At 32.8% G+C, this 16,485-nt stretch overlaps 2 protein-coding genes across 2 annotated transcripts; both read left to right on the plus strand.

The window, feature by feature from the left end:
• Positions 1-1,014: 1,014 nt before the first annotated feature.
• Positions 1,015-7,702, plus strand: LOC143053997 (uncharacterized). The gene is made up of 5 exons (XM_076226833.1): positions 1,015-1,119; positions 3,091-3,471; positions 5,599-5,758; positions 6,160-6,242; positions 7,189-7,702. Exons 2-5 carry the CDS (start codon positions 3,091-3,093, stop codon positions 7,195-7,197), a joined length of 633 nt encoding a protein of 210 aa, XP_076082948.1. The 5' UTR covers positions 1,015-1,119; the 3' UTR covers positions 7,198-7,702.
• Positions 7,703-14,162: 6,460 nt separating this feature from the next.
• Positions 14,163-15,674, plus strand: LOC143055386 (uncharacterized). Its single transcript, XM_076228518.1, has 2 exons — positions 14,163-14,242; positions 14,586-15,674. Exon 2 carries the CDS (start codon positions 14,595-14,597, stop codon positions 15,366-15,368), a length of 774 nt encoding a protein of 257 aa, XP_076084633.1. The 5' UTR covers positions 14,163-14,242; positions 14,586-14,594; the 3' UTR covers positions 15,369-15,674.
• The last annotated feature ends 811 nt before the right edge of the window (positions 15,675-16,485 follow it).

The following is a 16,485-nucleotide window of genomic DNA, read 5'->3' on the forward strand; positions in this document are numbered from 1 at the left end:
TTCATTCAACAATGAGAAAAGCCCAGACCGCATAGTCAGCTATAAAAGGCCCCGAAATGACAATGTTAAAGAATTCAAACGAATAAAACTAACGGACTTGTTTATGCACCAAAAAAATGAACGAAAAATAAATATGTAACACATTAACAAACGACAACCACTGAATTACAGGATCCTGGCTTGGGACAGGCACATGCATAATGTGGCGTGGTTAATAAAGCACACGAGAAAACCGGAAAAATATGAATACAGAAATTATCAAAGGAGTTGCTGTTGCGCAGAAATTCAATAAACCTAGTGATTGTAGCGCATAAAGAACACATATTTTAAGCGAAATACTTATAGCCATTTTTATTATGTCAATTTCTTAACCCAGACAAGATTCCTATCCCAATCTCAACCTTGTCAACAATTCAACAAAAGTGGCAATTTTTCATTCAAATAACATGTAATGATATCAATCCAAATGCCGAGGACACATACTTCGTCCCATCAGAAATGTTAGTCCTACTTCACCTACAGTATTTAACCGATCTATAAACATGATAAATACGCCGACATCATCGAGTGCAAAATAACATTCCTTATCACTTGCTATAAAATCATTTCTACAATGAATACTCATCAAATATGGTTTTTAGAACATAAATTACTAATATTAAAATACATCTTTACATTAACCTCACTTTCAGGTATAAAGATATCATTTTTTTTTCACGAGACAAGTGCTTGTGACCATCCACAAAAACTTGCGGTCATCCGATTTTCGGTACTTCAGTACTTTGATTATATTTAGGAAAAAAGCTTTGACAAGTCCTTATTTTGGCAGAGTGTAAAAAAATATGTTTGAGTACATATGAACTAACGATACACCTTAAAGTATATTACGCAATATCAAGATGTTGTTTTTTTTTTATTATTCTTGTGACAAAATATTGTTATTTGCAACATCGCCCAGGAAATAATGTTACATACGTCCTATATGTATTATTATTTCCTGATCAATTTCCTATCCTCAAAATCACGAGCATGTAAATTGCGTAACATTTCTTTTGCTTTCATAACTGTTTGGTCAACTATCAAAGTACACATACCGACTACTTTTGCTAACTCGCAGGGGTAAGTGAACTATTTTCATCGAAACAAATCACTTGGTTTCTGTAGACTATAACCAATTTTGTTTTCATTTAAGAGTGGTGGGATGCAGTGTAAACAATTATTATGAGCAGTTTTTCCGTTGAACGAACCTTTTTTGTATATTGTATTTCCATTACGGCCGTCTCTCACTCTGTTGTCGTATATGATATTGCATTATCTTCCCTGAAAAATCTTTTATATTACCGAATAAACTTTTTTCAAATCAATCGGCAATGCTAAGTGCAAAAGTAGTTGCGCCAAAGGTAATTTTAAATAAACATAAAAAAATGCGTATTTTAAATCCGTACACATGCTGCTCTATTAATGGAAATACAATATACAAAAACGGTTCGTTCAAAATTTAAGCTGTGAAATTGGCAAAAGTAAAAAACAAAAGATTTGCCACATGTCATCAAAATATTTCCAATCCCAGTCAGCAGGGCTTTCGGTTTCAAATTGACATATAGTTGGTTGGCTCAATACGCAACCTGATTGTGGTAAAATGATGTTCCAATAGTCCAATTGCCAATTACGAATTTGATTCTGTTATTACACACTTTTTACGCAAATTACTTCCCTTTGTCAATCTTAGACTGGTTCCATACCGGACAAAATTGGCTTTAGCCAATGCAAAGCATGATGAATTGAAAGTGATGTATAGGCGGTTTAACTAATTTTTCACGTAAAATAATTTCGGATGTCAATAGTATTTAGTTGAACAACAAATTAATGTTATTAAATAGCCTATTTTGCCAAGTTGATCAAGAGAACATTTTTTTGTAAAATAAACGAACATACGGATGACGACGGATGACAATACTTTAGTAAATGAAAATATTTCACTTCAACCTTGATATGAATTTATTGTAATCAACATAGTACTTTTTGTTAGTTAAAATCTTTGGATTTTCAGGCATTTTGGGATAACATTTTAGAACTTACTGCATCGAAAGTATTCTACTCAACAACAAGAAATGTCTATTATAGCTTGAAATGCTTTATCGAATTTAATATCATACGTATGTGGTATGGTTTAGGGAGAATCTGCTTAAATGCTAACAAGGAAATTTAATATCTTAAATTTGTTAGACTAACAAAAATACAATTTTCATGAAGATAATAGCTAAATGAATGTTTATTTTAAAACTCAACCTCCAAGTTCAATTTCTGTAACGATGACATGTTGTGTGGGTCAATTTTTACATCTGGTTCATTGATTTTTAGTTGAAATATATGTCAATAGGTTTAAACATGCAAAACACCCATTTCAACTACTACTATCATAATTTGACTATTGATACTTTAATGAACACATTTGTTTTCTTTTTTCTTTATTTTTTTCCTACACATATATTAAACAATGAATACGTATTTTTTGTGAAAACGTCTGCAAAGACGAGACACAGAATACAGATGTCCCTTTCCTTAAAGCAAAATTATCCGTTAATAAATAATATATAATTATTGAATTTTGATGAGGTTTATATAATGATTCATCAACCCTATGATAATTAATTGTATTAACTTATATCAAAAGTTGGCAATGGATTTATTATTATCTCCGTTTTTGTCCATCTCAAATTGTTTGTATTTGCTCTAGACATTAAACTTCTTTTTTTTATACTAGGTATACTACTAGTATCTGATTTGGCAGTTGTTTAACTTTAATGATATGAAATATATTTTTTTTTAAATTACATCGAAAAAAAAAAGACTAAAATTAGAACGTGCATGACGTAATAAGCCTAGAAACTATAATAGGTACACGTAAAACTCCAAATCCTGTGTTGTTGTGTTGTTGTAGTACATGTATAATACCTTACGTCATTTTTTATTCATATACAATGTATGCCAGGACAAATATGGAACAAAGCAATAATTGATAGCTTTCTAGTTCTTTTCCATGAATGTAGATTTTAAATGCCTTACTAGTATGAATAGTTTCTATTTTAGATGAAAGTTGCATGGATTCTGTTGCTTTCTTTGGTCCTTGTCTTCCTCTTGGAAGATTGCGATGCATGGAGGCGTAGAATAAGAATAAGAGCCAGGCGTTTTACCAGAAAGGTATTACCCAGAATTCGAGGAAGACGTCTTCTACGCAAAATAGGTCATGTAGTAAAAAAAACCTTCAAAACAATTGCTAAAGTAGCTGTACTTACCAGTCCATCTCTATTTGTATCTAAAGTAGTATACGATAGGTTCAAAGCAAAAAGGCTGACAGCAGCATTACGTGGACAAACATGTGTAGCTGATATCGTATGCGGAGGTTCATGGTTAAATGACAGATGCACGTGGTTCTGTGATAACATATGCAAAGTATTTGCAAATGATACGGTATGATTTTGTTAATAATCAAGAATATATACAAAGATTTTATAACAAAACAGCAACTGGTTGTATTTCAGCAATTGATTATAATCTACATAAATAAGACTGGATTTTCGGGAGAGATCAGTTTGCGCCAAAAATGCGTCCTTTTGCGCCATAACTCATTTCTTCAATGCAACGTTTGCGCAACATGTTTTAAAATTACATGGTATCATTTGCGCCAACAATCAAATATAGGATTGCACCAATTAGAAGAAAAATGACTTCCCTCTCCTTTATTCGGACTTGGAACTTGCAGTTTACACGGCAAATGTTTCCTTTTCTGAAACATATCTTCTTCTTACTGCTGCTGCATGGGTACTTCCCAATTTAATGTATGTAGTAGCTTTTGAATTCACTTTATTGTCCAAAAACACAAACCTTGAAGGATGAAATGCATAAAACAGTTGATAATAATTCCTAATAATAATAAAGCCTATACGCATGATTGGAACAAAGTACTGTGTCATCAACATATGTGGGTAAAAAATAATCAGCAAAAGCTTCTATTTTCTTCTTTATTGGCATTACTTTATTAAATATTCAGCAAAGCAATAAATTTTTTCTCTCTCTGTACATTGACTGTTTAGTGCATTTTAAGCCTTTCTCTTCAGATGCTCATCTTCATGGTGAAACATCTCCGAACATATGATACTTTTTAAGCCAAAAATAAGAATATATTCAATATATATATTAATCATTGATATTAATGATAGATATGTGTACAGGTAAATTGGCGCAAATGAGTTCCGCAATTGATACATTTAGAAAACAAAATTTGGCGCAAAAGGACTGCTGTCGGATTTCCGATATATTGTATAAAATATGGGCGCATTGCATTTGCGCCGATTTTTGAAAATTACAATCTTTCATTTGCGCCACACGGTTATATTTCATTTGCGCCAAAAAAATAAAAACTTCATTTGCGCCATGTTACAGATAATTCAGGTAAACAATAACGGAAGCGTTAAATATGCATTGCTCTAAAAGGTTTGTCTCGACAGTATTTCTCTGAATAATAGGTTGAGTTCAATGCCACACTCATTTCTGAAGCTGAGAGTCACTAAGGTTTATAAATATATATAGTGGTCACATGTTCGAGGTGTCAAGATGAACATTTTCAATTTAGACATAAATACAGGAGAATTAAGTGTGTACTATTTGATGACCACACTTTTAGTTTATTATCAAATCATACGTTCTGAATAATGGAGACCAAGTCCTTTATTGGTACACCAAATAAAGAAAACCTTGCAAAGCCAGTATAACAACTGAAATGGACCGCAGTTGATGATAAAACGGACTATCTTTTTTATCGTTATGTTATGCACTTCAGAGGAGGAATTTTCCAGACATAAATACATCAGGGCCGTCGCTTACAAGGGTAGACATATAACTTTACAATAGTGTATCCTGCTTAGAATAGTTCTAGTGTAAACTGTTTTCTTTCATGTTTCATATTGGGTGTTATGATCACGCTTATTTATAACAGTGAGAACTGTGTTTCATTAAGGTTTTAACATTACTTGTGTGGTTTAATTTCGACTGATTTCTGACGAATATATTTAATTTTGCAAACACAAACTTTTGTATATGTTTTATACTATTTACCTGTATTTACCTGTAATATTGGCGCAAATGAAATATTGTTTGTGGCGCAAATGAAGGATTTTTTTGGCGCAAATGAAATGCCAATTGGCGCAAAAGCAAAGCACCGCAAAATATAAACTGTATACTGCGAGTGATTTTACAGGGTGATAAGTGATTGTTGTAGTAAGAGGTCCCGCATATACATAATATACAAAAAATACATTGCACTTATTTCTAAATTAACACGGTTTAATCCATCATTTTGTAATTAAAACATGTATGTGTCAAGTCATAAAATGACATAAAATGATGTTTAAGGTTGATGTGTTTGAGCTTTTGAATTTGCCATTTGACAAATATCGAGCTGTCTCTAATTTTTGTAATGTTACTTTTATGAACTCCGTGTTGAAGACCGAACTTTCACCTATAATAGTTTACTTTTACAAATTGTGACTTGGATGGAAAGCTTTCTCATTGACACATATATCACATCTTTCATTACAGCTCAACTGGCCTGGAGAATTGGTCACGTTACCATGCAAATTTTCAGAATACGATTATACTCGCAGTGGATATTTTTATCCTGCAGATCTGGCATATCATGTAGGAGAGCGTGGGCAAGAATCTGACAATTTGATGGTTTTCAAATATTTAGATCAAAATGGTAAGTGTATCATATAATATTCAATGAAAAATCATAATCATAAACTGCGCCACAATAATTGAAAGACCAAAAACTAATGAAAAAATCTGTTAAAATGAATTCAATCTATAAATTTGATGAAATATGCACTTTTTTATTAGAGAAATGCAATTAATTATAAGACGTTTTGTATAAAGGGAGAACATAATGTGTTTTGTCATTTAATTACGAATGTTTTATCAGGTTCAAAGTATTATTATTAGTAATATGCTTCTGAATAACAGAGAAGTGTTTTGATTATAATCTAGTATTTTATTCCATTTATCATACGAATCAAATTCTTAAAAAAAAAAATGGAAAGGGACCTAGACGTTGGTAAAACAAATCTTTATTTTTGATTTTTCAATTTGTTTACATTAAAGGCGATGGCAAAGTCTCCTCACAAGAGTTCAGCCAAACAAGTAAATATCTTCTGACTGATCAAGAACTTTGTAAAAGCACCAAGGTGAGATATATTAATAACTTTGTTTCTTTTTTATTTGCAATTATTACTTATTTTTGCTGCAAATATTTAAATAAATTCCCAATTTATTAACACAGGTGCTATATATGTTTGAACATTTATTGACCATCTTTATAGTGTTTTTCAATATATGACAAAAAAAATCACTAAGCGCACACGAAAATGATAAAAAAATTAAAAAAAATGGCTAGTTGGCTATCCTCAACCTGAAATTGACAGTGAAGTCTTCGAAATCTATTTTGTAATTTGATATCAGTAACAGCAACAATACTAAGCAACCAATGTAGACAAATGGTAGATATGATGACATACAATCATTATGGAATTAAAAAAACCACAGACAAGTGAAATATAAAAAAGAAGATGTGGTATGATTGCCAGTGAGATAACTCTCCACAACTCCACAAGAGACAAATGACACAGAAACTAACATATATAGGTCATCGTACGGCCTTCAACAATGAGCAAAGCCCATACCACATAGTCAGCTATAAAAGGCCCCGAAATGACAATGTAAAACATTTCAAACGAGAAACATAACGGCCTAACCCGTGCACAATAAATAAACGAAAAAAAAATATGTATCACATAAACAAACGACAACCACTGAATTACATGCTTCTGACTTGCGACAGGCACATACACACTGTGGAAGGATTAAACATGTTATCGGGATCCTCACCGTTCCCCTAACCTGGTACAGTAATGATTATATTCGAAAAAATATATATATTTGAGATTCTATTAAAAAAAATCAACGTTAAACTAATTATTTTGGTTGAACCTAATTATTTTGATTGAAACTTATTATTTTGTTTGAAACTAATTATTTTGGTTGAACCGTACCAGTTGATTTGAAGGATTCTTAGGTTCTTATGTGTTTAATCTGCATGTTTTTTTTATTAAGTTATGTGTTCTTTTTTTACAGGAGGTTTAAAAAGTCTCAACGACAGACACTATAGTACAATAAGTGAATTTGGCAGAAGATAATTAGCTATCATAATGATAATCAACATACAGTGATAATGACTGCGTTGCTTTTTAGTACTTGTATTCTATTTTTGTTATATGTGTAGTAATTTTGCTGTGCCATTGACTTATTAATCCGCATCTTCTATTTTTTCTCATATCACATTCAAATGTAATCATAACATCGACCAACAATACATTAATTTTATTATACCCAGATAATTTTTAAGTGTTAGTTATAAACATTACTTGGCGCCATCGTCTTCGTCGTCCGTTTATTCAAAAATCAATTTTCAGGATATTTTCCTAAATTACTACATTTCATTTTGTTTGGTATTTTTAAATTTCGTCAGCGTACCAAACTCTATACTCAGGTTTTGGAAGTGAAATCTCCATAGTAGTAAAAAGTAGAATGTGCTAAATTGAGGTTGCAACATTTTTTTGCAAACTTGATCTTGTACAGTTTTGATTTTTGTTAAGTATAGAATTAAGATGCTTTAAGATTGCCAATGGGACAACTGTTGTTCATTGAAACCAGACAAAAATATTTAATTGGACCCTATGGTTTTTATTCTCTACAAACTTTGGTTTTGTTTTTGGTTGATGTTGTACTCTGTTTACATTTGAACATATGCATTTTAAAAGAATTGATTTTACTCTAGAACAACTAAATAATGATATAACCAATTTTAGAAAGAAGTCTTTTATGCCTGAAAAAATAGGTCAATAATTCGATATCCTTGTTATTATTCTATATGGGGAGTCATCTAGGCATCCATATGGGTTCATGAGCGCATTAAAAGTATGGCGCCTGTGTTTATTATAGAAGTTTGGAACAAAATGGGAAATAGACTGTTGGTGAATATCAAAGAAAAACAAAAATTTCAAAAGCATATTTCTTCAAATATTAAGAGTGTGGAAGAACACAATAAGTACTGGAACCCCTGGGTACTTATTTACTAATCTGATGTTCAGAAGTTCAGTATATACATTAGACCGTTGGTTTTCTCGTTTGAATGGTTTTACACTAGTATTTTTTTTGGGGGGGGCTCTTTATAGCTTGCTGTTCGGTGTGAGCCAAGGCTCCGTGTTGAAGACCGTACCTTGATTTATAATGGTTTACTTTTATAAATTGTGACTTGGATGGAGAGTTGTCTCATTGGCATTCATACCACATCTTCCAATAATTACTCTTTGTACTGTTACTGTAGTTACAGTTATCATTATTTAATGAAAATGTTATACTTCGTCCATATATTTTTACTGGTATATCGTATAATAGTTGTTCCCCTTTCATTTGCTTGGCTATGCTTATTTATCTCGCTTGCTTAGTTATGAATATGTGTCTACATATAAATATATGTAAATGCCTGACAATCCAAGAAGAATAAAAAAACATAATTTATATAAAAAAAGAGCCATATTTATTCACTCATAGGATTTATTCATTGGAAATAAATAAATATATTCTAAAACTTGTTTGATTTATACGGAATATGTTCCTCTCATCTGTTTAACGACGGTGTGATACTCAACGTTATTCCTTAAAGGGAGGACATGTGTAGATATTCATATGATGAGGATAATGTTTCAATCAGTTTAATTGAGGTCTAAAGCCGGCATATCAGTAACTGCTAGCAGTTCTTTGTTAATATATATGTGTCATTGCCATGCTGCTCAGTTTCTTTTGTTATATCGATTCTAACATAAGACTAGAGATTTCTTTTTAACTCAGTTTTACTGTGTGTATTGTTGGGGTTTGTTAATTCTACACTGGCTTAGAGAGATATCACAAAACATGTAAACCCCGACGTTTTTTGGCGTCTGTGCCAAATCAGGAACCTCTAGCTTTGTTAGTATCATGTTGGGATTGTTTTGTTCATTTGAATGTTTCGGAGTTTGTTGTGGCGTTCATTTTGCTGAGCTAGAATGCATAGTTTTTTAGAGTCAAGCTGTAGTCTGTCTCCGAGTGCGGGTTCTTCTCGCTGCGATAAAGACCAATAAGTCTTGGACAGGTTTCTGCTCCTTGGTATGGAGGTTGTCTCTTTGATACATTCCCCGTTTCCATTCTCTATTATAACCAAACAAATCATCGCTCGCACACAATAACGTTAATAGAAGGGAAAATGCTTTATTGTTGTTCTTCATCTCTAAATTTTAGTAAACACGGAGATAAAAGCAAACATAACCTCGACAATTTAGAGATAGTCCTAGTAAATTGTTTAAAAAGAATTGTTTCCTTTATATCGATAACGCTACGCAGACATGCACCAAGACTGGCGCAATGTAGTAAAATGTTAAAAAAACCCAGCGCTCTTATTGTAACAGATGCCGTTCTCTATCTCAAAGAATTGATGCTTAGGGACAGGACAATCATTTTTAAGCCCTCCCCCTTTTTCCAAAATCAGTTTTTTTTTTCTATTAATTTAATCATATTGCGTTTAACTGTAATATGAACATACATATTCTAAAACTATCTTTTGCTATTAACTATCAATTAGAAGTGTACTATCCACCGCGGTCTGTGGTATATCATATAGCTAGAGAACTCTAACATATACTAGTAATATATCAGTGATCGCTGTGGATAGTGCCTGTCCGTGTATGGAACCTGTAATACAGTGGCTGTTGTTGGTTTGTAGTTTTAATCGACGTTGTTGTTATTTTTCTCTTTTTTAATATTTCCGATTTTGCCATGAAGGGGCCTTTTAAAGCTTTTAAAGGTGCTGGTGGTTTTCCTCATTGTAGAAGAATGTAAGGGTAATTGTTCACACTTCAGTCATTTGGTTTATTTTTAAATTCAGATCAACATAAGTCAATAACTAATATGAAATTATGCCGTCAACACTCTGAATTCGGTGACAGTACCTAGCTGGTTACAACAACAACATCCTCAACAGAACAGAAATACACAACCTTGCATATTGCCTATAACAAAAATATACCTACACCGAGCGGACGTGTTGGCATGGAAGGCGTCTAAAACTTTTATGGCCTTCAAATATCTACAGGCGAAGATATATATTCAGTAATAATTTATAACATGCATTTTTCCGAAATGACAATAGCCAGTTCAAAGGAACAAATAATATAAAAAGAAGATGTGGTATGATTGCCAATGAGACAACTGTCCACAAGAGACCAAAATGACACAGACATATCTCTTCCTGAATATATGTGTCTAAGTGTCTACTTCATTGTTTAATATACTTATTTCCCGATTGTCTATGAAAATACAATTTCTTTGGGAGAAAATAGAAAAAATATGCAACAACATAACCTTATCAAATATTATGCACTAACAGCGCATTTTTACAATTAAAGTCTTATGAGTAACATCGACGTCAAAATTTTTGAATGTCAAACAGCGGATTAAACCATAGATATAGGAAGATGTGGTGTGAGTGCCAATGAGACAACTTTCCATCCAAATAACAATTTAAAAAAGTAAACCATTATAGGTCAATGTACGGCCTTCAACACGGAGCCTTTGCTCACACCGAACAACAAGCTATAAAGGGCCCCAAAATTACTAGTGTAAAACCATTCAAAACCAACGGTCTAATCTATATAAAAAAACGAGAAACACGTATTCATTACAAAAACAAACGACAACTACTATACATCAAATTCCTGACTTAGGACAGGTGCAAACATTTGCAGCGGGATTAAATGTTTTAATGGTACCAAACCTTCTCCCTTATTGTGAAACAATAGCATAACATCACAACATAGAAAAACACACGAAAAATGTCAATTGGCAGGCTTAACTCAATCAAAAAAAGTAAATTAACACACTGTGAACGAATAAATTCGATCTACGATATCTATACAACACTCATGCGACCTGTCATAGAGTATTAACTATGATTCTACTATATGGGACCCAACCAACCAAGCAAGCATCAACACACTAGAACTCATACAGAGGAGAGCTGCTAGATTTGTCTATAATGACTACACATCAACAAGAGTACTTACCTCATAGGTGGTGACAGTAGAACTCGTGGAAGACACATGTTTTACCAACAGAGGGTCACCAGTGATGTCTACAGGAACTCCTTCTTTCCAAGAACAATCATGGAATGGAATACATTACCTGCCAGGGTTGCTGAAGCGGGATCAGTTGAAGATTTCCGCTCAGGGCTACAGACAACACATTAATCCCAGATTGGACGATTGTACATAATTTTAACCGTAACAGCCTGATTGTATTGTAAATACTGTATATAGCCTTAGGGGACTAGATATGTAATGTCACCATGCGTAGTCCCGCAGAGTTTAAACGTTTCATTCCAGGAACCCAACTCTTATATGGAAGAAGAAGAAAAATAAGAAACCATAATAATCAAAGTACGGTCTTCAACACTGAGCCTTTAAAGTTGGTTCATACCGAACAGCAAGCTAACAAACGCCCCAAAAATGACTATAGTTTTAAACCATTCAAACTGGAAAACCATCGGTCTAACCTATATAAATGATGAGAAGCGAGAAACACTTATGAACCACATCAACAAACGACAACTTTCAGATTCCTGAATCAAGGAATTAAACATATCATGAGGGTAAATATATTTTAGCCCACAGCAAAACTGGAGAGACATGAATTGTCAAAATGCGCATCATGGGAAGTAAAATTGGTATCGATTATGTTATTACTACCACTGGGTCGATACCTCTTCTTGTGGACTGTTAGTTCATAAGGCTATCACCACCTCGGAGCTAGTAATTCGTTACGGAACGCAAATACAGATATGGTTTAATCCGCTGTTTTAACCAAATTATCTGTCAAACAAATAGCTACCTCGTCTGTGGTAAAGACTATTTCAATGAAATGAGATAAACGCTTGCTTACACAGCCGTCATATTTCTATTGCTCATTAGACGGTCTAATGTCTTTTAGCTAAACAACATTGCCTGACAAACGCATGATTTAGTGCGGGAAACTATTTCATCACGAAATGACCTTCTTTATCCAGTCAACATGAGCAGTAGTAATATTTATTCCGAGCTATTGTCATTTTTAATCCGATAACAGTCTTCTGGTTGACTTAGTGGGCGAAAGACAAAACAGTATTTGTCTGTATTGTCGTTTCTTAAATTCATATATATAGTATACAACTTTTTGAAATGATTTGGACAACACATCATGAAAAGTATATTGTGATCGATATATCACAAGAAAGAAAACAGACTGAATGAAGAGATTGAACAAACTAATTATTGACATTATATTTAAAATGATATTTGTCGAAAGCGTTGATAAGACAGCAATCAAACGACACTAAAAACAGAAATGAAAACTATAAGTCAACATACGGTCTTATATATAGACTTTGTAAGTAATAAGAAAATGTTTTTTTTTTAATTTCTCTTGAGCAGGATGCTACCAATTTACGCAAGCCTTATATTTCGCTAATGTTATAATTTATGTTAATAAAATCGAGAATAGAAAATGGGGAATGTGTGAAAGAGACAACAATCCGACCATAGAGTAGACAACAGCCAAAGGCCACCATTTTTTACATTTTTTTTCCATGTTAAGCAATGAATTGTTTTTGATGCACAAGTTCACTGTTTTTCATTCTAAAATGACGTGCTTCTTTCGCTTTGTGAATAAACCCATGCTCTAAATCCGATAAAATTTGTTTGCACATGCGTATATTGACTACTGCAGAATAATGAATTTTATCAAATTGGCATGCATTTAATGAATTCCATTAATTTAAAACACTTCCAAACTCTGAAATGATACACATGTTGTAACTAATTCATTTATTAAGACTGTAATGTGTTGCACTTCGAAATAGACATATTTGACCTAGAAACGACAACCGTTCATGCTGGCTGTTCAAAATGCCTCCCTCTGAAAAATCACCGTTGCCAGCCGTTTGCTTGTTTACAAACAAAAAAGGGAGGTTCAAAGAAGAGCCTACAAAAACGCTCTATATTTATACACATGGGTAGGCATTATATTGCTCGGGCAAAAATAATCACGAATATAATGCCTACCCATGTTAAAACTACAATAAAGTATAGCTTGTGTCAATTAGTTCTTAATTAAAGTTTCTGGTGGTCAATGATTTTAAGGAATTTGAACCACTTCATGCATGTCTACTGAACCAACCCACAAAGTCCTAACACCGTGTACGTCTTTTTTGACATTTTTTTTTATCCATAATGTGTAATCGAATAAACATAGAGATTTAATTTATTGGTTGTTGATCAAAATCGTTAGCTGCTGATTTATTTTTGGTGTTTTAAGCCGAATTTTACGTGCATCGATCGTGACCATGACAAAGAATTAACACATAATAAAGAGTAAGTAAGGGAGATGATAAAGCGATGTTTGTTTTTTTTCAGTGTGTTTTCATTAGTTAATTAAAATTTGTCTTTAAAGTTGTTAAATAATTTGTTCTTTTAGACTCTATTAACAATATTTTCTTTTCACGTTGGCATCTTGTCACGGTTTTTCATTTCAAATTTGCTGTGTGGTTGCTCAATTTCTCACAAGAGATGCCATAGTGAAGGTTACTGCATACGAGAGTACGAGAATACATCAATTCAACAGCAATAAATTTTAAGAAGAAGTGAATGAAACCAATGATTATTGTAGGCTTGTGTTAAAAGTTATAACGATTATATGAAACATGATATTTTCTTTTGTTTCAAATGACACAGGGAAATAACTTAAAACTAAAAACCGGAATATGAATAGTTGAATAAGAGGCATTTTCATTAGAATACAGCACAGATATATTTTTAAATTAAAAAGTTTAATTTTTAAATAGAAAATCGTTCGAATCCGGATAAAATACATGTAGGTTATCATAAACTTAAATATATGATAATATTTATATCAACTAAGTACGATTTTAATTCGAAAAGGAAATACGCAACGCTAAACAGATCCGTTATATTTAAGACTGCATATACACTTACTGCAGACGTCTTTGAACAATTGATAAATAAACTTGTTTAATTGAAACTCAAACAATTAAAAAGGAAAACAGGTATGTTTGGCAGATATCATTCATATGTTAGTTTACTCACCAGACAATAATGACATAGTATGCTATTTGTTCCTTTAACAGTTTTGTTCTTTTTGTTGTTAATATGTGGGCTGTGTTATTAAAAATTTCTTTTTTTAATTATTTACTGTCAAAGAAAATAATCTTATCATTTAAAAGAAAACAAATAAACATAATTTTTATACACATATACACAATTTCAATATAGTAAAATGTATTAAAATCCATACTGTTTAAAAAGCAAAAACTTTATTCGTAATTAATAAATTAAAAAAGCAAAACTACCTTTGATAACTATTTACTAATATACAAAATTTTATTTCAGATAGCGATAATGAAATTTGTAATCACATCTTTTGTTATATATCTTGTTGTCGTAACAGTAACTGCAAAACCTGTCAAAATAGACAATGGTGGACTTACTGCCTCTGACAGGTCGACAAGCGACGATTTTGAAGATTTCAGTGATTCAGCTGAGTTAGATAACAGAAAGAAAAGAGCTGCAGACAACGAAAACGATGATATTAAGGATGATGACAATGTAAATGAGAACAAAAAAGACGACGCTTATGAAATAGGCGATACGGTTACTGATAAAGAGGATGTTAAGAAAGATGCAGACAATGATGTTGCCGATGTTGCCGACAATGGTGATGAAGGAGACGACAATGTCAATGGTGAGGACGACGAAAGCGACGACGGCGCAGATGGCAATGAAGGGGGCGACGATGCTGATGCAGGTGACGTCGATGTCGATGATGATAAAGAAGAGATCGATGTCGATGAAAGAGTCAACGATGTCGATGGTGATGAAGATGAGATCGATGGCGATGAAAATGACGACGATCTCGGTGGTGAAGAAGATGATATCGATAGAGATGAAGGGGACGACGACTCATTTGACGACGAAGGGGACGACGGCATGTTTGGCGATGAAGGCGACTACGATGGTAATGTTGATCTAAGTGATATTGATATACCTGACATCGGCGACGATGATGATGAAATAATCGATGAAGATTTTCCAGATTTTATTGACAGTGATTTATCTGATATTGGCAACGACATAGATGATGAAATTGATAATGATATATTTACCGGTATCTAGACATATTTGGTGGTATTGATAACATAAACCTCAACGATGTGAGTGAAGATGATGAGAACTCATTGTTTTGTCCATTTATAATTATCAATTAACCATTAGAGAACAATTATTTGTTCATTTGTTTTAAGTTCTTCAAAGTGCTATTCTTTTTTTTAAACTCTGTTTTATTTTTGTTTGTGCTCGCTTTACTTTTCTTTCTATAAGCATTCATATGAGAGGGAAAAAAAATTTTGATTTCTTTCATTTATAATGTAGAATGCTGATTAATTTATCGTTATTTATTTGAATTAAATCCCAGAATATATATTATAATTATTATTTGAGAAGACAATTATTCTATTGATTATTTGGTTAAACTTTCGTTGTCAAATTTAAACACGTAACATAAATGTTCATAGCGTGGTATACCGACAAGATATAAAAAAAGAAGATGTGGTATGATTGCCAATGAGACAACTATCCACAAAAGACCAAAATGACACAGACATTAACAACTATAGGTCACTGTAAGGCCTTCAACAATGAGCAAAGCCCATACCGCGTAGTCAGCTATAATAGACCCCGACAAGACAATGTAAAACAATTCAAACGAGAAAACTAACGGCCTTATTTATGTAAAAAAAAATGAACGAAAAACAAATATGTAACACATAAACAAACGACAACCACTGAATTACAGGCTCCTGACTTGGGACAGGCACATACATAAATAATGTGGCAGATATGTCTCTAGCACGAACATCTTATATTCCGCCAGTAATTAGAATAGGATACATGTCAATGAGCCAAAAACACAACAAGTAACAAAAATCGACACCTAGAGTTCAACATTCATATAAAACCGCCATCAGGTGTCTATACATCATTGCAAGCTCTAAATTATCCCGAGTCTTAGACACAAAAAACCAGCATGTTATACAGTTTCCCTTGATATATATCAAAAGATAACCAATGAGGAGGATCCTGACTCGCGATCGGTACATAATTAAAAAATAAAAGGAACACCAGTTCATGAAAAGAACATATTTCTTTGATAGATATCTTGTAACCAAACCACCTGTACAAATAAAATGAATTTGAGTTTTACTTTGTCATACCGCACACTACACGCGCATTT

This window comes from Mytilus galloprovincialis, chromosome 12, assembly GCF_965363235.1.
Source record: "Mytilus galloprovincialis chromosome 12, xbMytGall1.hap1.1, whole genome shotgun sequence".
NCBI lineage: Eukaryota > Metazoa > Mollusca > Bivalvia > Mytilida > Mytilidae > Mytilus > Mytilus galloprovincialis.

Coding starts and splice junctions, on each gene's coding strand:
- LOC143053997 (XM_076226833.1), top strand. CDS start 3,091: ATGAAAGTTGCATGGATTCTGTTGCTTTCTTTGGTCCTTGTCTTCCTC. Junction 3,472..5,598: donor AAGTATTTGCAAATGATACG/GTATGATTTTGT, acceptor CTTTCATTACAG/CTCAACTGGCCTGGAGAATT. Junction 5,759..6,159: donor CAAATATTTAGATCAAAATG/GTAAGTGTATCA, acceptor TTTACATTAAAG/GCGATGGCAAAGTCTCCTCA.
- LOC143055386 (XM_076228518.1), top strand. CDS start 14,595: ATGAAATTTGTAATCACATCTTTTGTTATATATCTTGTTGTCGTAACA.